Source organism: Tursiops truncatus, chromosome 8 (genome assembly GCF_011762595.2).
Source record: "Tursiops truncatus isolate mTurTru1 chromosome 8, mTurTru1.mat.Y, whole genome shotgun sequence".
In the NCBI taxonomy this organism is placed as follows: Eukaryota; Metazoa; Chordata; class Mammalia; order Artiodactyla; family Delphinidae; genus Tursiops; species Tursiops truncatus.
Genome location: NC_047041.1, coordinates 42,991,304 through 43,007,472, shown reverse-complemented (window position 1 = coordinate 43,007,472; position 16,169 = coordinate 42,991,304). Strand labels below are relative to the sequence as shown.

At 37.8% G+C, this 16,169-nt stretch overlaps 1 protein-coding gene across 5 annotated transcripts in view; it reads right to left on the bottom strand.

The window, feature by feature from the left end:
• The window catches only part of NOX4 (NADPH oxidase 4), a 158,123-nt gene that overhangs the window by 123,545 nt on the left and 18,409 nt on the right, over nucleotides 1-16,169 (bottom strand). For 2 of the 5 annotated variants that reach the window (XM_073808326.1, XM_073808325.1), the window contains exons 3-6: nucleotides 9,761-9,910; nucleotides 8,906-9,016; nucleotides 7,234-7,318; nucleotides 2,616-2,713 (exon numbers count right to left, since the gene is read on the bottom strand). In XM_073808326.1, the coding sequence (XP_073664427.1) occupies nucleotides 2,616-2,713; nucleotides 7,234-7,318; nucleotides 8,906-9,016; nucleotides 9,761-9,910 (444 nt within the window). The remainder of the gene's footprint in view (nucleotides 1-2,615; nucleotides 2,714-7,233; nucleotides 7,319-8,905; nucleotides 9,017-9,760; nucleotides 9,911-16,169) is intronic. The other 3 variants (XM_033862150.2, XM_033862152.2, XM_033862151.2) reach the window with 3 other exon arrangements.

Genomic DNA, 16,169 nt, shown 5'->3' with positions numbered 1-16,169 from the left:
CACAACTTCTGAATTTCTTTCCTCATGCCACCATTGAATCTGGGGTCAGGCCAGGCTATATACAAAGGAGGAAGCCATTTATATGATACAGTTTTAGGGGTCTTGAACAAGGACCATTTGCCCAAGAATAGCTCCTCATCCAGTTTAGATCAAATGAATTCTACCATTGATGTTAGAAACATGACTAAAGACTAATCTAGAGTAACCTAATACACAAAAAATTAGTAAAAATACAAGATGGGGTGAACAAAGTGGTAATACCAGAAATATGAATAAATAACTATGGAAACTCAGAAGATGGAACAATTAATATTGCCAGGGAATGAAGATGGAATAGAAGAAGAGTAAGAGACTGTTTCACAGGTGACAAGATGAGGCCAACTGAGCTAGGCCGTCAGGAATGCACCACCATCACAAACTGGAGGATGGAGGGGGTCATTGGAGATGTGGAGAAGACAGGATGAAAGCACAGAGCAGAACAATAAGGTGCATGTCATAAACCCATCATTTCCAGAGACAATTCACAGAATATAACCGTTTATATATGTAATATATGTGTGTGTGAGTGTGTGTTTGTATATGTGTGTATTTTTTCATTTTCATCTAGTACATGGCCTGGTACCGTCTAGGTACCCAAAAATATTTATTACAAGAAAGAAGAGAGGGAGGGGAAAAAAGGGAAGATATGAAGGAAGAAAAGGAAGGAAGGAAGGGGGAAAAAGGGAAAATGTAAATCAAAATGAGTTAGCATTTTTCATCCATCAGATCAGCAACATTTTTTTACAAACAAGTGAAGTGTAGAAATAAGCATTCTGATAAAATTGGTAGAGTGTATCAAGCGGTGAAGCTTTTTTGGAAGGTAATTTGTCCATCAAAACTAAAGATGTGCATAACTTTGAAACCCAAATTCTACTTCCATGAATCTGCCTAGCAGAAGTGTACAAAAAAATAAATTTATTGGCATGCAGTTCATGACAAAAACTCGGAATCAAGCTAAACGTCTGTGAATAAGGAAAAGGCTAAAAATAAATTATGGTGTATTCATATGAAGAGGATGAGGTAGATGTATACTTTCTGATATAGCAAGCCACAATACATATATTTACAAATTGCTGAAGAATATATATCATAAAATAAAATCATTCACTGCGGTAGTTTTGGAAGAGAAGCTTTTGCTTTTCATTTACTTGGGAGTTTTAAAATATTTTCCATTGAGCCTATATCTCTCTTAAAGTGAAATAAATTTAATAACTAGAAATCTTAAAATGACTAAAATGTTGGAATATTAAGCAAAAGTATATTGTAATGAAATGATAAGATTATTGTAGTTATCGAAGACATGAATTTAGAAAGCAAAAGAGAGAAGCAAAGAAGGAAAAGGTAAAAAAGGAAACTGCATAGCGGGAGTAAGACACAAGTAACCCCATGTGATTTGGGCAGAGGAGGAGAGAGGAATGAGAGAAGTGATGGGAGACAGGGAGAGATGGAAGCTTTGCTGTGAAATCATTACATGGGAAGAGCTTCCACTGACATGCTAAGGAGCTAGACTTTTCCATGGTTCTTAATGTTAGGCGCACTCTACAATCACTAGTGAGCTTTTTAAAAATATTAGTGCCTGGCCCTAACCCAGATCAATGAAATTACGTTGGTGTTTTAAAAATACTGGTATAGTTATGGGATTTATCCAGGGCTGCTTGTTATTTTGGTTTCGTGATTTATGTCTACGCTTGTTTGTTGTTACTTTGACCTCTGTTTTGTTTTGGGAGGGAGGTCAAGCACATGGTCACAGCAGTATTAATCTAGAGAACTCTGGTGATATGTAAGGGGAAGATGGAGAACAATCCATTAAGTCAGTACCGCACTTAGCAGAACGGGGTGGGGTTCTGATCGCACGGGACCCTGAACATTTCGGTGTTGATGCAGTCTTGGCTTTGGGAATCAGAGGCAGCCTGAGGACACGATGAAAATGCCGAGCAACACACACCTAACTAGGGCTGTACGTGTGTTGTTCATTGGTCCAGCCCAGCACCCTGTACATATAACTTCATTTCATGGGCAGCTTCACATGGAGAAAAGCACCCCTAAGTTAGATACTGCCCACTATAGAATTCAGCTCAAGGTCACCTACTATAAGGATTAAAAACAAAATAAAACAGAGTAAAGCATTAAAACTCAATAATATTTTTAAGTCAAATCAACTGATGGTCCAGGATCCTCAAATAGTCAACCTTCTTTTCTGCCTTTTTTCCCCCAAAGCACTGTATGAGTTACGGAAGGAGTTTTACCCTGTAATGGCACTGTCAACAGTCTCCACTGAGCGACAGGAATTAGACAAAAGCTGTTGGGAGGCAGAAGGCAGACCTGAGTGGCAACTTTCTGAACATTGCAGAATATAAAAAGTAGACGCTCTCTGAACTTTCATTTTCGGCGGGAGAGACTGTGAAATAGTAATTACCTCTATTTCCTACTGAAAAGAATAAAAACTCAACTTGACAAGTGCATTTTAAAAGCACTGAAAAGGAGCAGGAAGGTACAAATTTTCTGTGAAAATCACAGACCCTTACTAGTCATCTCACGACAAGTGAAAGGAAAATGAGAAGACAGAGACCACCCACCTCATCTCGGTATCTTGCTGCGTTCAGTTCAACAAAATCCTCATGGTAGTTCACTGAGAAGTTGAGGGCATTCACCAGGTGGGCGGCCACGTGCACACCTATAGAATCACACCAATCACTGGGATTTTCACATACGCTCTATAAGAGGGAGTCAGTTCCTCTCCTTAAGTAAACACAGGTCACAATTTGACAGCTTTGTATGCAATAAAATGTTCAATTAAAAGGGAAGTTTTAAAAGCACAAAGAATCTTAATTATAGACAGTTTTAGTATGAGAAATCATGTAAAGAAACAGAATTTTCAAAGGCTGGAATAAAATAACCCTGGTAAGTCAAGAGTTAGAAACACACATACACACACTGGCACACATGCACACACGTTATGTGTATAATAATATGGGAATTATTTGTTCATTTAAGCAGCTTCTGAATACAGTAATCCCCCCTTATTCACTGTTTCACTTTCTGCAGCTTTAGTGACCTGTGGTCAACTGTGGTCTGAAAACATTACGTGGAAAATTCCAGAAATAAACAGTTTATGAGTTTTAAATTGCATGCTGTTCTGAGTGTAATAAAATCTCCACCCATCCCATTCCATCCCACCCGGCATGTGAATCATCCCTCTGCCACGTACATCCTACCCGTTGGTCACTCAGTAACTGGCTTGGTTATCAGATCAACTTTCCGGGGTATTGCAGTGCTTGTGATCAAGTCGTCCTTGTTTTACTTAATAATGGCCCCAAACTACAAGAGTAGTGATACTGGCAATTCATTTATGCCAAAGGAAACCGTAAAGTGCTTCCTTTAAATGAAGAGGTGAAAGTTCTTGACTTAATAAGGAAAGGACAAAATTTCGTATGTTGAGGTTGCCAAGATCCTTAGCAATGAATCGTCTATCCGGGAAAGTGGAAGGAAAAAAGAAATTCGTGCTCACTTTGCTGTCACACCTCAAACTGCAACTCATGTTTAGTTAAGATGGAAAAGGCATTAAATTTGTACCATAAGATACTTTGAGAGAGACGAGGGACCAGGTTCATGTAACTTTTATTACAATTGTTATATTTTATCATTAGTAATTGTTGTTAATCTCTAAGTGTGCCTAATTTAGAAATTAAACTTTATCACAGGTATGTTTGTATAGGAAAAAACAGTATATAGGATTCAGTACTGTCCTCGGTTTTAAGCATCCACTGGGAGTCTTAGAAAGCATCTCCCCATGGATAAGGGGGAACCGCTGTACTTTAGATTTTCCACATCTTTCACTTCTCCCATAGCTCCAAACCTGTTATATATCTTGTGTACTTCACTGACACTCAACCTAAAATATAGGTCCATGAAAAGGCTTTTAACCAGTTAACATTTTTCACAATCCACAGATTCAAGTCATAGTGTTTAAACCCAATAGCAAAAGTGTTGGCAACCACTTCATGGGACAAAAACTCAGGAGATGATGATCAGCATTTAATAACCTACCTACAAGGGCACAGTAATGAGTAGTCAACTGACTTAGAGATAAAAGTGTTAGGAAGTTATTAGAGACTTGAAAACAAATCCATTTCGGCATGGTCAGGGAAAAGAAAATTATCTTGAGAAGCCTGGACAAGAAAGAAGCTAATGACATTTTGCACAGAAATGTAATGCCCTCCTCCCTTCCCAGCCTTTCCTTGTAGGTGAAATAAAGTTAACATCAACAGCACATTGTAATGTATGGGAAAGAACAATATTTAATTAGCTAGAGAACCTGTTTTCTTGGCCACATTGCTTGCCTACTAATGCCTCAGTTTACTTCTCTGTAAAATGGTGATGACAGAAATAAGAGACTTAATGAGATAAGTGAACCAACATTGCTTAGGAAACTATTACAATTTACACTGATATATGGAGTGCTGAGATTCAAAAGAAGACATGGCCTGGAAACTAGAAAATTCTATGACCCCTCCAACCTAACATACGACATGTACATAGGTAAGCCAAGAGTTCCAAATTACACACAAAGACAAATGAAAGTGAGAGAGAAGGGCTAGAATGCTAAATAACCTAAAAGTTATTTAAAGGATTAAATTCCTGCCAGTGACCAAATTAGAGGAGGGAAAAGGGTCTCATAAAAAATGGACAGGGCCAGTGGGAAGCAGCCACATAGCACAGGGAGATCAGCTCGGTGCTTTGTGACCACCTAGAGGGGTGGGATAGGGAGGGTGGGAGGGAGATGCAAGAGGGAGGAGATATGGGGATATATGTATATGTATAGCTGACTCACTTTGTTATACAGCAGAAACTAACACAACATTGTAAAGCAATTATACTCCAATAAAGATGTTAAAAAAAAAAATGGACAGGAAACTGAAAGTGGGTTAACTAACAAGCAAGGACAGGGTTCCAAAGAAATAAACAAAGGGTGTCTAGGTGAGACTCAACTATGGTACAGATATAAAACATTATAGAAGCAAAACTGTCTGTGTCCTATAGCTTCAGCACTTCTAAAATCTATAGGAAAAAAACTCCATTTTAAGTGAAAGGTTTACATGTTCATTACATATTATATGGCTCAAAAGTGCAAGGGCATCCTTAGAGGAATTATCATTCTTTCTGAATTCTCCTGAAAAAAAGTCCTAGGTAACAGCTGTATGAGATACAGCCTTAAGGGATACATTCACCTCCTTAAAAGGCTTCTTAGGTTAAAAGACTTCAGGGCTTCTAATTTTAGGAAAGAGAAAGCATTGCACTTTGCATGGATTTCCCCATTTAATTCTCATAACAAAACAATGAGGTAGGCAGAATCATCTCTATTTTTTTTTTTTTTTTTGGCTGCAACTCTCGGCTTGCAGGATCCCAGTTCCCCAACCAGGGCTGGAACCCGGGCCCCCTGCAGTGGAAGCATGGACTCCTAACCACTGGACTGCCAGGGAATTCCCTCATCCCTATTTTACAGATAAGAAAACTAAGGTTAAGAAAGGTGACTTACCTAAAGTCAGACCCCTAGTGAGTGGCAGAAGGCAAACCCTCTGGAACACATACTCATTCATGGCAATACTCCACACTATCTGAGTCTTTCAGCTGTTCTCCAACTGAATAGACTATTTGGACACAACTCCCATTTAGAACAAATCAAGTTATGAATGTGCCAGCGTTTCCCGATCCTTCTCCATTTTGACCTTTCACTCTCTCTAGCTGTAATCCAACCCTAACCCTGGCCACACCCTTGGTCCTCATCATATCCTGGACTCTTACTCCATTCCTAGACTTGAGCTATACTGGAGTCTTCAGCCCATCCCTGAGCCTCTCCCCATCTCTCACTTCCAGGGTGGGAACTACCAGTGGGAAGATGTTCAGGGATAAAACACTGGGAAGATGCCTGTTTTAACAATACTTGGCAATTTTAGAAAAGCTTAAAGTTTAATGATTTCTTGGCAATAGCTATAGCAAAACACTTCTGATTCAAAATGGCCATACACAAATATCCAGATCAAATGTCCCAAGTATCAAAACACCTATGTCCTATCAAATAATGAACAGATGAAAATGTCAGGTACTATGCCACTGAGATAATTTATGTCCTATCAAATAATGAACAGATGAAAATGTCAGGTGCTATGCCACTGAGATAATTTACCCCTGAGGTTGTAAATTATAATAACTAATTCTATCCTAAGAACTTCATAGGCATGTTCTTACTTTAGTCTTAAAACCATGAGATAGGTGCTACTGTTGATCCATTTTACAGTTAACAACAAACTGAAGGTCAGAGAGATTATGTCACTTGGTAAGGCAGAAGGGCAGCTGGGGATAGATCCTACAAAATCTGTCTCCAGAGTACCTGTACTTAATACATTAATTAATTTCTGTTTCAAAAATTTGAAAAGTGTCATATAAACGCTCAGAATAAAAATTTATTTTAAAATGACTCTAGGGTTTCCCTGGTGGCGCAGTGGTTGAGAGGCCGCCTGCCGATGCAGGGGACGCGGGTTCGTGCCCGAGTCCGGGAAGATCCCACATACCGCGGAGCGGCTGGGCCCGTGAGCCATGGCCGCTGAGCCTGCGCGTCCGGAGCCTATGCTCCGCAACGGGAGAGGCCACAACAGTGAGAGGCCCGCGTACCGCAAAAAAAAAAAAAAAAGACTCTTAAAAACCACAAGATTCTCACTTCATATTTTAACTTGGAATTGAGAAGGATAAATTTCCACAAATTTTGACATTTGCTTTTCTGCCCAAGCGTTAATATCAAAGAAACACTTAACAAATATAATTTTGATAGAATCATATTCTGTGAATGCACATTTCACATTCTAATTTTCACACATTTAAGTTTCTATCATATCATTACTTTTAGAGGTTAAAAGCTTTTAATCACTTTCTTCCAATCTTTCTAAATGAAATTACTTACTTTTAGAAAATAATCATTACCAGCTTGGGGGCCAAACTTTGCACATTTATATATATATATATATATATATATATATATATATAAAACACACCCATTTTCTGTAGCATCACTAGATAAATCTCTTTAAATACACAGAAGAGAAAATTAAGTTATATAATAAGAAAACCATAAACAATAAAAATATCATTCATAAAATGTGCTATTCTAACATAATATTTAACATCTTTTGGTTTTCTCACCTGAGAAAATACAGATAGTCACACCACAGGTTGTATGGAATGTTCTGCTTTTATCCAACAATCTTCTGGTTCTCCTGCTTGGAACCTAAATAAAAAGCATTTAATATGATAAAAATGATGCAGCAAATAAGATATATGCATGAGTCTTTGTAAATACGGCAGAGGCTTATCAATTAAAAATTGGTGAGATGAAGTATGCTATATCTAGTCAATGGAACACTCAAATCATTAAAGAGAATGTGAGAAGGCTTATTATTGATATGGAAACATACACAAGATATATTGTTAGGTAAAAAAAAGTTACAACACATAAACTAAACTATGATCCTGTATTGTTTAAAATGAATGACATTATGTATGTTAACATATCTGCAGGCATTTATCTCAAATAATGGTTGTTCTGGCCGAGTAACATTTAGGAGAACCATCACTGTTTACTTTGCATATTTCTGGAATGTTTTAACTTTACAATATATACAATTTCCTTTTGTGGTCAAAAAATAAGATTATTTTTAAATAAAGCAATTTTATCTACAGGTTTAAATGCCTGCTTGATCTTACACAAAAATAAAATGTCAAGCATCTTTGAGTACCTATGTTTCACACTGGGGGATAATTCTTTAAGACTTATTAAATACTGAGAGACTTATGTGGGCACTTTTCATTTCCTGCCATTTATCTTCTCTTTCTTCACACCAAGCCAATGGCCAGCCACAGGGATCAAAACCTAGCATTTCGCAATAGTTGGCAACCTACAGAAAGAGTTATTTCCACAAATTACTGCATTAAAAGCAAAGAGTTTCTAAATATAATTATGTGAAAAGGTTGAGAAGTTTTACCACAGTAAATCCACTCACATGAACTTCACAGAACATCAAAATGACCTCATGTTAACAACTCCTTTTAAAATATCAGTATCGATCCAGCAGTGCCTAACTATCTTACTGAAGACAGGAATAAACACACATATATCACACAAACACACACACACACACACACACACACACACACACACACGAGGATAAGAGAAAACAAAAAACAATTTCAGATGAATTTTAACTTTCAAAGGGCTTTTCTGTTTTCTTAAATCCTTTGTTTTATACTAAATATCATATATGACATCACATCTTAATCAAGAAATCTATTTCAAGCCTTTTACATAGCACAAAACAGGTATGTGTTTTAAGAAACTAACACCAATACCAGCAGTCATCCTGTATATTAATCAAAGTCCACACAGCTCTAGTTTGCTCACTTGAATTTAATTAAATGAACTACAAGCTCTCAGTGAAGAATGAGAAGGAGCTCAGAACTGGGGCTGATCTCAGCTCTACCATTCACTAGTCTCAGGGTCATGGTCAAGTTACTTAAACTCCCTAGGCTTCAGTTTCTTCATCTGCAGTACCCACAGAATCATGTGAGGATTCACAAGTATTCAATATATGTGAATTTCATATATGTTAGCACAGTGCCTGATACTCTGTTATCCTCTGCCCTTACCTACTGTTGTAGAATAGCTCACTGATCACCTTGACATGCGACGTGGTCTTTACTATCATCTTTGAAGAAATCACTCCAGCAGAAAGTCAGACCATGCGAACTAAGTAGGACTAACGTGCCACTTTTACACTTGATTTCTATGCTGGAATCAGTGACGGATTTTTTTTCTTACCTTCTGGGATCCTCGAAGGTAAGCCAGGAGCATCCGGCACATGGGTAAGAGGATAAGGCTGCAGTTGAGGTTAAGAACTGATGCGGAGGCTCTGCTTAGACACAATCCTAGCTGAACAAATAAGGCAAGGGGCAAAACACAGTCAAGGACAAAAGTAAACTACAAGCATGCTGCAGACCTCACCTGGCAGGACTGTGGCAGGTGCCAACTCCTTCAAGAGACCTGAATAACCCTCCACTTTCTCTCTCACCAAAAGAGAAACCGGTCTCTTTCTGCTCCGCACTGCCATAAAACTTAGCCTCCTCTCATTTCTACTAGTGTTCCAATCACCTCACTACATTGTTTCAGTGCAAGGTCAATTTCTTATTGTACCCACCCTGGACTGTTCTGGGTGTTAAGAGCCCTAGAGAGCTTCAGTAGATTCTGTACCTCCACACAGGTGCAGTGTTGAATCCTTTGTTCACTGGTAGGGTACCAAGAATTTAAAACAAAGCTTTTTCATTTGTGTTCTCTCTAGAACACTCCGAGCCTCCCCACAACTCCCTTCCACACCAGCAGCCGCCTTTAAGCTCTTCACCTTACTGACTCTACCCATCTTTCAGGGTTCATCTTAAGCACTCCTCCTCTAAAGTTCTCCCCTGACCCATAAAGGTGTGGTACATATATACAATGGAATATTACTCAGCCATAAAAAATGAAATCATGCCATTTTTATCAACGTGGATGGACCTAGATATTATCACACTAAGTGAAGTAAGTCAGAAGGAGAAAGACAAATACCCTATGATATCACTTATATGTGGAATCTAAAATATGACACAAATGAAATTATCTACAAAACAGAAATGGACTCACAGACAGAAAACAGACTTGTGGTTGCCAAGGCAGAGAGGAGTGGGCGAGGGATGGATTGGGAGTTTGGGACTTGCAGATGCAAACTATTATATGTAGAATGGATAAACAACAAGGTCCTACTGTATAGCCCCGGGAACTATATACAGTATCCTGTAATAAAAAATAATGGAAAGGAAGATGAAAAAGAATACATGTATATGTATAACATATATGCATAACGGAATCATTTTGCTATACAGAAGAAATTAACACATTGTAAATCAACTAACAAAATAAATTTAAAAGTTCTTCCCCAAACCAAAACCAAGAGAGATCCCAGATCAGCTGTGCCTCATACCAAGCTGATCATAATCACATTGTACAACATATTTTTCAAAGAATCAGTCCCCTTGGTATGATCCAATATTTTTGGCAACTAATTTTAAATCAAATTCTTGCTAGATTGACATCTACTGTTGTCTGGTACTAGCCACATTCTTCCTATGATGAATGTATCACACGAAAACAAGAGATGGGGTCATATCTGTGCACTTGTCCCGAAATAAACACAAAACTACTTTATGTTAAGGATATCAACTAAGAAACTGGTGTAAATCAGATGCTTTTCTTATCTTGAATTGTTTATGTCCCTGAGATTCCCAGCTTAACTCTTGGCAAAATAGCAACTCTGTTACACAGTGTTTATTGTCAGCATACGAACTATTATTCCTGAAAGGGAGATGGAGTAATAACTCATGTCAGGAAAGCCATAATTTTCATTGAGTTATATAAAAAGTAATTGATATTTCCAGTTAGACTAGTTCTACACCACGAATTTGAACACCTCAGGGACACAGTTCGATGAGTATACCAGTCAGTGGACAAGTAGAAATAATCCTCACTGGACTATCTAAAAAAATGTTAAGTATAATTTTCTCACCTCAGTGAGCAAAAGTAATATCATTTCAAAGTGATAGGTTTTGTTGTTTAGGCCTCCAGAGAAGGAATAATTATATCTTTTTGATATGGCATCTGCATGTAACAAGAAAATTTTAGCTCCAGGGATTTTGGATAATAATTTTATTTGTGATTTTAATGTACTAGGACAATAACTCACTTAAAATATATCAGCTGAATTCTACCATATACATTCAGGGCTTAAGAGCTACAAATAAATTATCCAAATTATCTTTGCAGTGTAGTGCTTTAAAGAGCATTCTTATATTTTTGCGTTTTCTAACCATTTATTGCACGGCTGGAAGTGTTTTATTGCTGTGTTTACATTAACTCATACAGTAATTTAATTCAAAGTGGCTTTAAGTGTCCTGTTAGGATGAATGGAGTTTATTTTGGCATTCCACTTCTTCCTTATGATGCTGCAACATCTAACTGGAAATTCTACCCAGGACTCATTTCCTCATATATATTTATTCCTGAATATATTTAGCTCTTTCAACCAAGATGAAAAATTCTTTTTATTAGGTTATCAGAGTACAAAACTCCCTCATTCAGAAGCAGTCAAGAGGGTAAGGAAATGGAGACAGATCTCAGTTAAGTGACACAATCATAGGAAACCATTTTATCTACTTACTAGATGGGTAATAGTCTACAGCTAAGATTTGTTTTATTTAGTCATTATTAATTCATGACCTTCATAAGAATCAGCTACTTCAAATGTTCACTAAAAAGAAATGACTGCCTATGTTATGTGCCCAGCCCATTCTATGTGGATGATGTGTTCTACCATTCCTAGAGAGCTCAACCTGCTACTCTAGTTTTCAAATCTCATTCAGGTTAGTTATCACTAGATGGCAGCGTTACTTTCACCTCTTACCTGTGAAGGTCTCAAACATAATTAACTGAAAATTCCAAGAGTAATTTTTTAAGCTATAAGTCTATTTTAGATGAATATGTATAAATAATACACAGTTTGGTCCTTGCTATGGACTGAAGGTTTGCGTTCCCCCAAATTCACATGTTGAAACCCTAACGTGATGGTATTTGGAGGTGGCGCCTTCGGGAGGTAATTAGCTTAAGATAAGATCATAAGAGTAGAGCTCCATGATGGGATTAGCACCCTTATTAAGAAGAGGAAGAGACCAGAGCTCGCTCTGTCTCCTCCACATGAGGATACAGCAAGAAGGCAGCCATCTGCAAACCAGGAAAAGGGCTCTCAACAGACACCAACTCTGCTGGCACCTAGATTTTGGACTTCCCAGCCTCCAAAACCGAAAGAAATAAATGTTTGTTGTTTAAGCCACCCAGTCTATGGTATTTTGTTGTAGCAGCCTGAACGAAGCCAGTCCTATAAGAAAGTATGCCATTTAAAGCAAGTTATAAAAGAATGTAATATCTGGGTATAACAAGTGCATGGTCATTTTCTTAAAATCTCAAACATTTTTTTTTTAATATTAAATCTGTTACCTAATAACTATTCTTCTTGGGCTAGTTAACTGTCCTTATCCGTAAAGTTGAGGGGAATAAAATTTTCTTATCCATAAAATTAATATAATATAATATGATATGATATAATAATCCTAGCTTGCAAGACTTTTGTGAAAAGTAAAACTGGTCTAAAAAATGCAAGCACTATATAAAATTAATTTATTGATTACGGTCACTGTATCACATCCTTTCTCTAAATGGTCTCTTCTGTGCTTCCATAGTAAGTGTTATCTATTCCACTTACATTATTCATTCAAGATATATTTATTATGATATGCACATATCACAAGGCACCAGGAGTTCAATAGTGAACTAAAAACAAAAAATGCCTTCTTCCTTAGGATGTTATATTTTAGTAGGGGAAACAGATATTAATCAAATAGCTACATAATCAAATGTAAATTGTAACCAATACACAGTGACCAATGCTGTGAATGAGAAATACAGAGTATGAGCATGGCTAACAGGAAATGCAATCTAAATAGGAAGGTCAGGAAGGCTTCCTTGATAAGTGAAAAGTGAACTGAGATCTGGAGGGTGAGCAGAAGTCATCTAGGAATGAGAAGGACATTTGTGCAGAAAAAAACAGCATGAGAATGGATGTGTGGCAAATGGGAGCCTGGTGTATACACGAGAAATTAATAGTAGGCCAATATGGCTGGATTGGAAGTGGAGGAGAGTACAACATAAAACCGGAAAAGCAGGTAGGGCTAGACCTTGATGGACTTGGTAGGTCATATTAAGAATGTTCATCTTTATCCTAAAGTCAATGCAGAGCACTGTGTTTTGAGTAGGGAGGTGGTAAGAAGCGATTAGTATTTGGTAATGATAACTCTGAACGAAGTGTGGAGAACAAGTTGGAAGGACATAATTGGGGCAATGACAATACTTTGTGTAGTTAATCATCACAGAAGTGAAATTTTGTTTGAGACAGGGACTACATTTTATGGTAATTATATCTGAGCCTTACATATAGAAGGGATTCAGTTTCAACTAAATATTTATTTATCAGTAAATTTATTTTGGTAAGTAATTTCCTAAAACATATACATCTAAGATTGGAGAACTAAAAGGGTCTAACCCACATCCCACCGTCCACCCAGTGACTAACCTCCTCTATAACAGCCCTGACCAAAGGTAACCCACCCTCTGCTGAATGTGTCCAGAGACAGCAGACTGTTCTACTGTCAAGAACTTCTATTTTGTTTTCTTACACTTACATGAAATCCGTGTCTCTGTAACTTCTACCCACCAGGCTACTCTGGATAACAATATTCCTAAATAGACATTAAAAAACTGAAGGTAAAAGTAGGATGGTTTCCTAGATCAATCTTGTTTCCTTCAGGCTGAACACAATTCTTTAGGCCTCTAAAATTCTTGATATACATTTAAGACTCCCACATCATCTCAGTGACCTTTCCCCATTCACCAGAATTCAGTATTTACGATCGTGCTCTCCCTCACCAAGGACACCGTCCAAGGCCTGCTGATCCTAAGACAGTGTTATATTGTGGGGCAACCATGCGGCATAATGGCTCATCTTGTGTTTGCAACAATTTTCTCACATGACTTGCTATCAAGCAACAAAGAAAGAGAGGTGTGAGAAAGCAGGTACATAAATGTAAGAATTTATTGGTGTCAGCCCATTATGTTATACTGAGTGTGAATGCCGTATTTTGATACTTTTCCTTCCCAATTTTACCTTAGCTGAATATTTTACAAATTCACGTTTCCTCATCTTCATCCAAGTTCTTGACAAAGCTATTAAATTGTAACAAAATTCTTTTGAAATAGTTGACTCTAGAGAGGACTTGAAAACTACTTTTTCTGGTAAATTAACTTTCAAATGAACATTTTGCTCTCAACTCAGTAATTTTAGGGCAATATAAAATGACATTCTACATGTAAGTATCTATGCAAAACTGGTGTTCAACGGGATTTGAAAAGGCCAGAGTAGTATTAATAGTAAGCTTTAATAATTGGTCCGTTTTCTAGCTACTTCTTGGTGGGTCAACAATTAGTCATTTCCAGGAAAAAATTAAAATAAATGTTATCATAGAGGTTTATTAAAGATTTTATATTGCGATTTGGCATTTTGCGTTTGTCAAAAAGTATGTAAATTTGTATTCATTAATGTCAATTTTATGGACTCTTTTCCTCCAAGGAAATATTTTTAATCAAACCAAATGAAGCCAATTCAACACCTAATTCTTACATATTTTATAATCATAGAACTTAGCTCTTTCATGAGGCCTTGCATATCATCCAGGCCAACCATTTTGCCTCTATTTGCACTGTTAGTTCGTAAAGACACAAAGGACTAGAACCCAGGCCTCCATTTATCCTTTTGCTGTTACTTCCCTGAGAACAGAACAGGACAGGTCACTCTCCAAACAAGAGATGTGAATTCAGATGCCTTATGTAACTCTTTCCAAACCATAATACTTTCTTACTCTTTCAGTTGCTTAGCCTCTTATCCAACCAGTAGGTTTTCCTGTCATTTTGTGTAAATCTTTACCTAAGATTTCCATAATCTAACTACACATTGGATTCACTTGATGGACTATTTAAAAATAAACATATCTCTGTTGTACTTCCTGAAATTCTGATTCCTTAGATCTGGAGTGGGGCCCTCAGGAGGTACAAGCAGGTTTGGCAATCACTGTTTTAGAATCCACTTTGAAGTCAGACAAACCTGGATTTTAAGCACTTCTATTAGTTGTGCGGCCTTAGGTAATTTTCTTACCCTTTCTGTCTCATTTTCCTCATCTATAAAATGAAAATAATCACCCCAAAGGGTAATGGTATTAAATGAATATATATATACTAAGTGTAGTACTCAGCATATAGTAAGAAGTAAATAGAAGCTATCATCCTGGTCCCTGGCCATCCACAAATTAGGTCTAGTTACAGAATGTAAATGCTCTTATGGCATAGTTTCCTGGAAATCACTCTTTCCAAGCCTGTCTTTTCATCCTCACCTCTCGTTATAGTTGGAGCTATGGGAGCTGAGCTTTATTCCACTCAACTGTATCTAAAGAAGACAGAGAGAGCTCTAGGTAACTAGTAGGTGTGCAATAAGTATATGGTGGATGATGAATGAGTGTGCCTCTGAGAGGATCCTTCAATGCCCTCATTTTGGAAATAAAGGAAAACAGAATCAAAACCAAAAGCGATTACCCAAAAGATCTGGTTCACATCCAGGACCAGAGCACAGGACCTGCTCTTTCCTGCACACCACATCTCCCAGGATATCAACTCTACCTCCACGCCCCCAGCACCCACCCTTCTAGAGACTGGGATCAACTGTATGGAACTGAGCAACACCCAGTTTGAAGGAAACCCTCAGGGACACTCTAGCTCTCTGATAAGACTGGATAAGTCACCTAGTCCAACCTTCTTTTCAACCCACCTTGTATTAGAAGCCTGTAAATAAGCCAAATTGATGATGCCATAAGGCCAGTCAGCTATACTTTCTATTCTATGACTCAGTTCAGCTCCTGGATGCATTAGCCAGACCAGCTCTTCCAAGCTTTCCCTGCATATCTCAGTTGCCGACCCACAGCTCATGCTGTGGCCATTCCTTCGCTTTGTGATGGCTTTCCACCTCTTCCACTCACTTCCATGCTAACTACCAGATGAACTCTTTATTATTCTTCAAGTCTCAGCCCGGGGTCATTTTCTCTCTTAGGCCTTGCTAGGGCCACATCCCCGACAGTATCCTCATTTACACCTCCAAATTTTTCCCTTTTTCAAATATCCTGAAAAATTTGGAGCATCTTTCTCAAAGCCTCCCTCCTGCCTCTCACCATACCTCCTCTGGAACACTTAACCCACTATATTGTAATGGTTTACCTATTTATCATATCCTTATCTCCTCCACAAAGTTAGCAAGTGGCAGCATAGTAAGTGGACAAGCCCAAACTGCCTCTTACCCTTGGGAACCTCAAAAACGCATGGTCAATACTAAAGAAAATTATTTCAA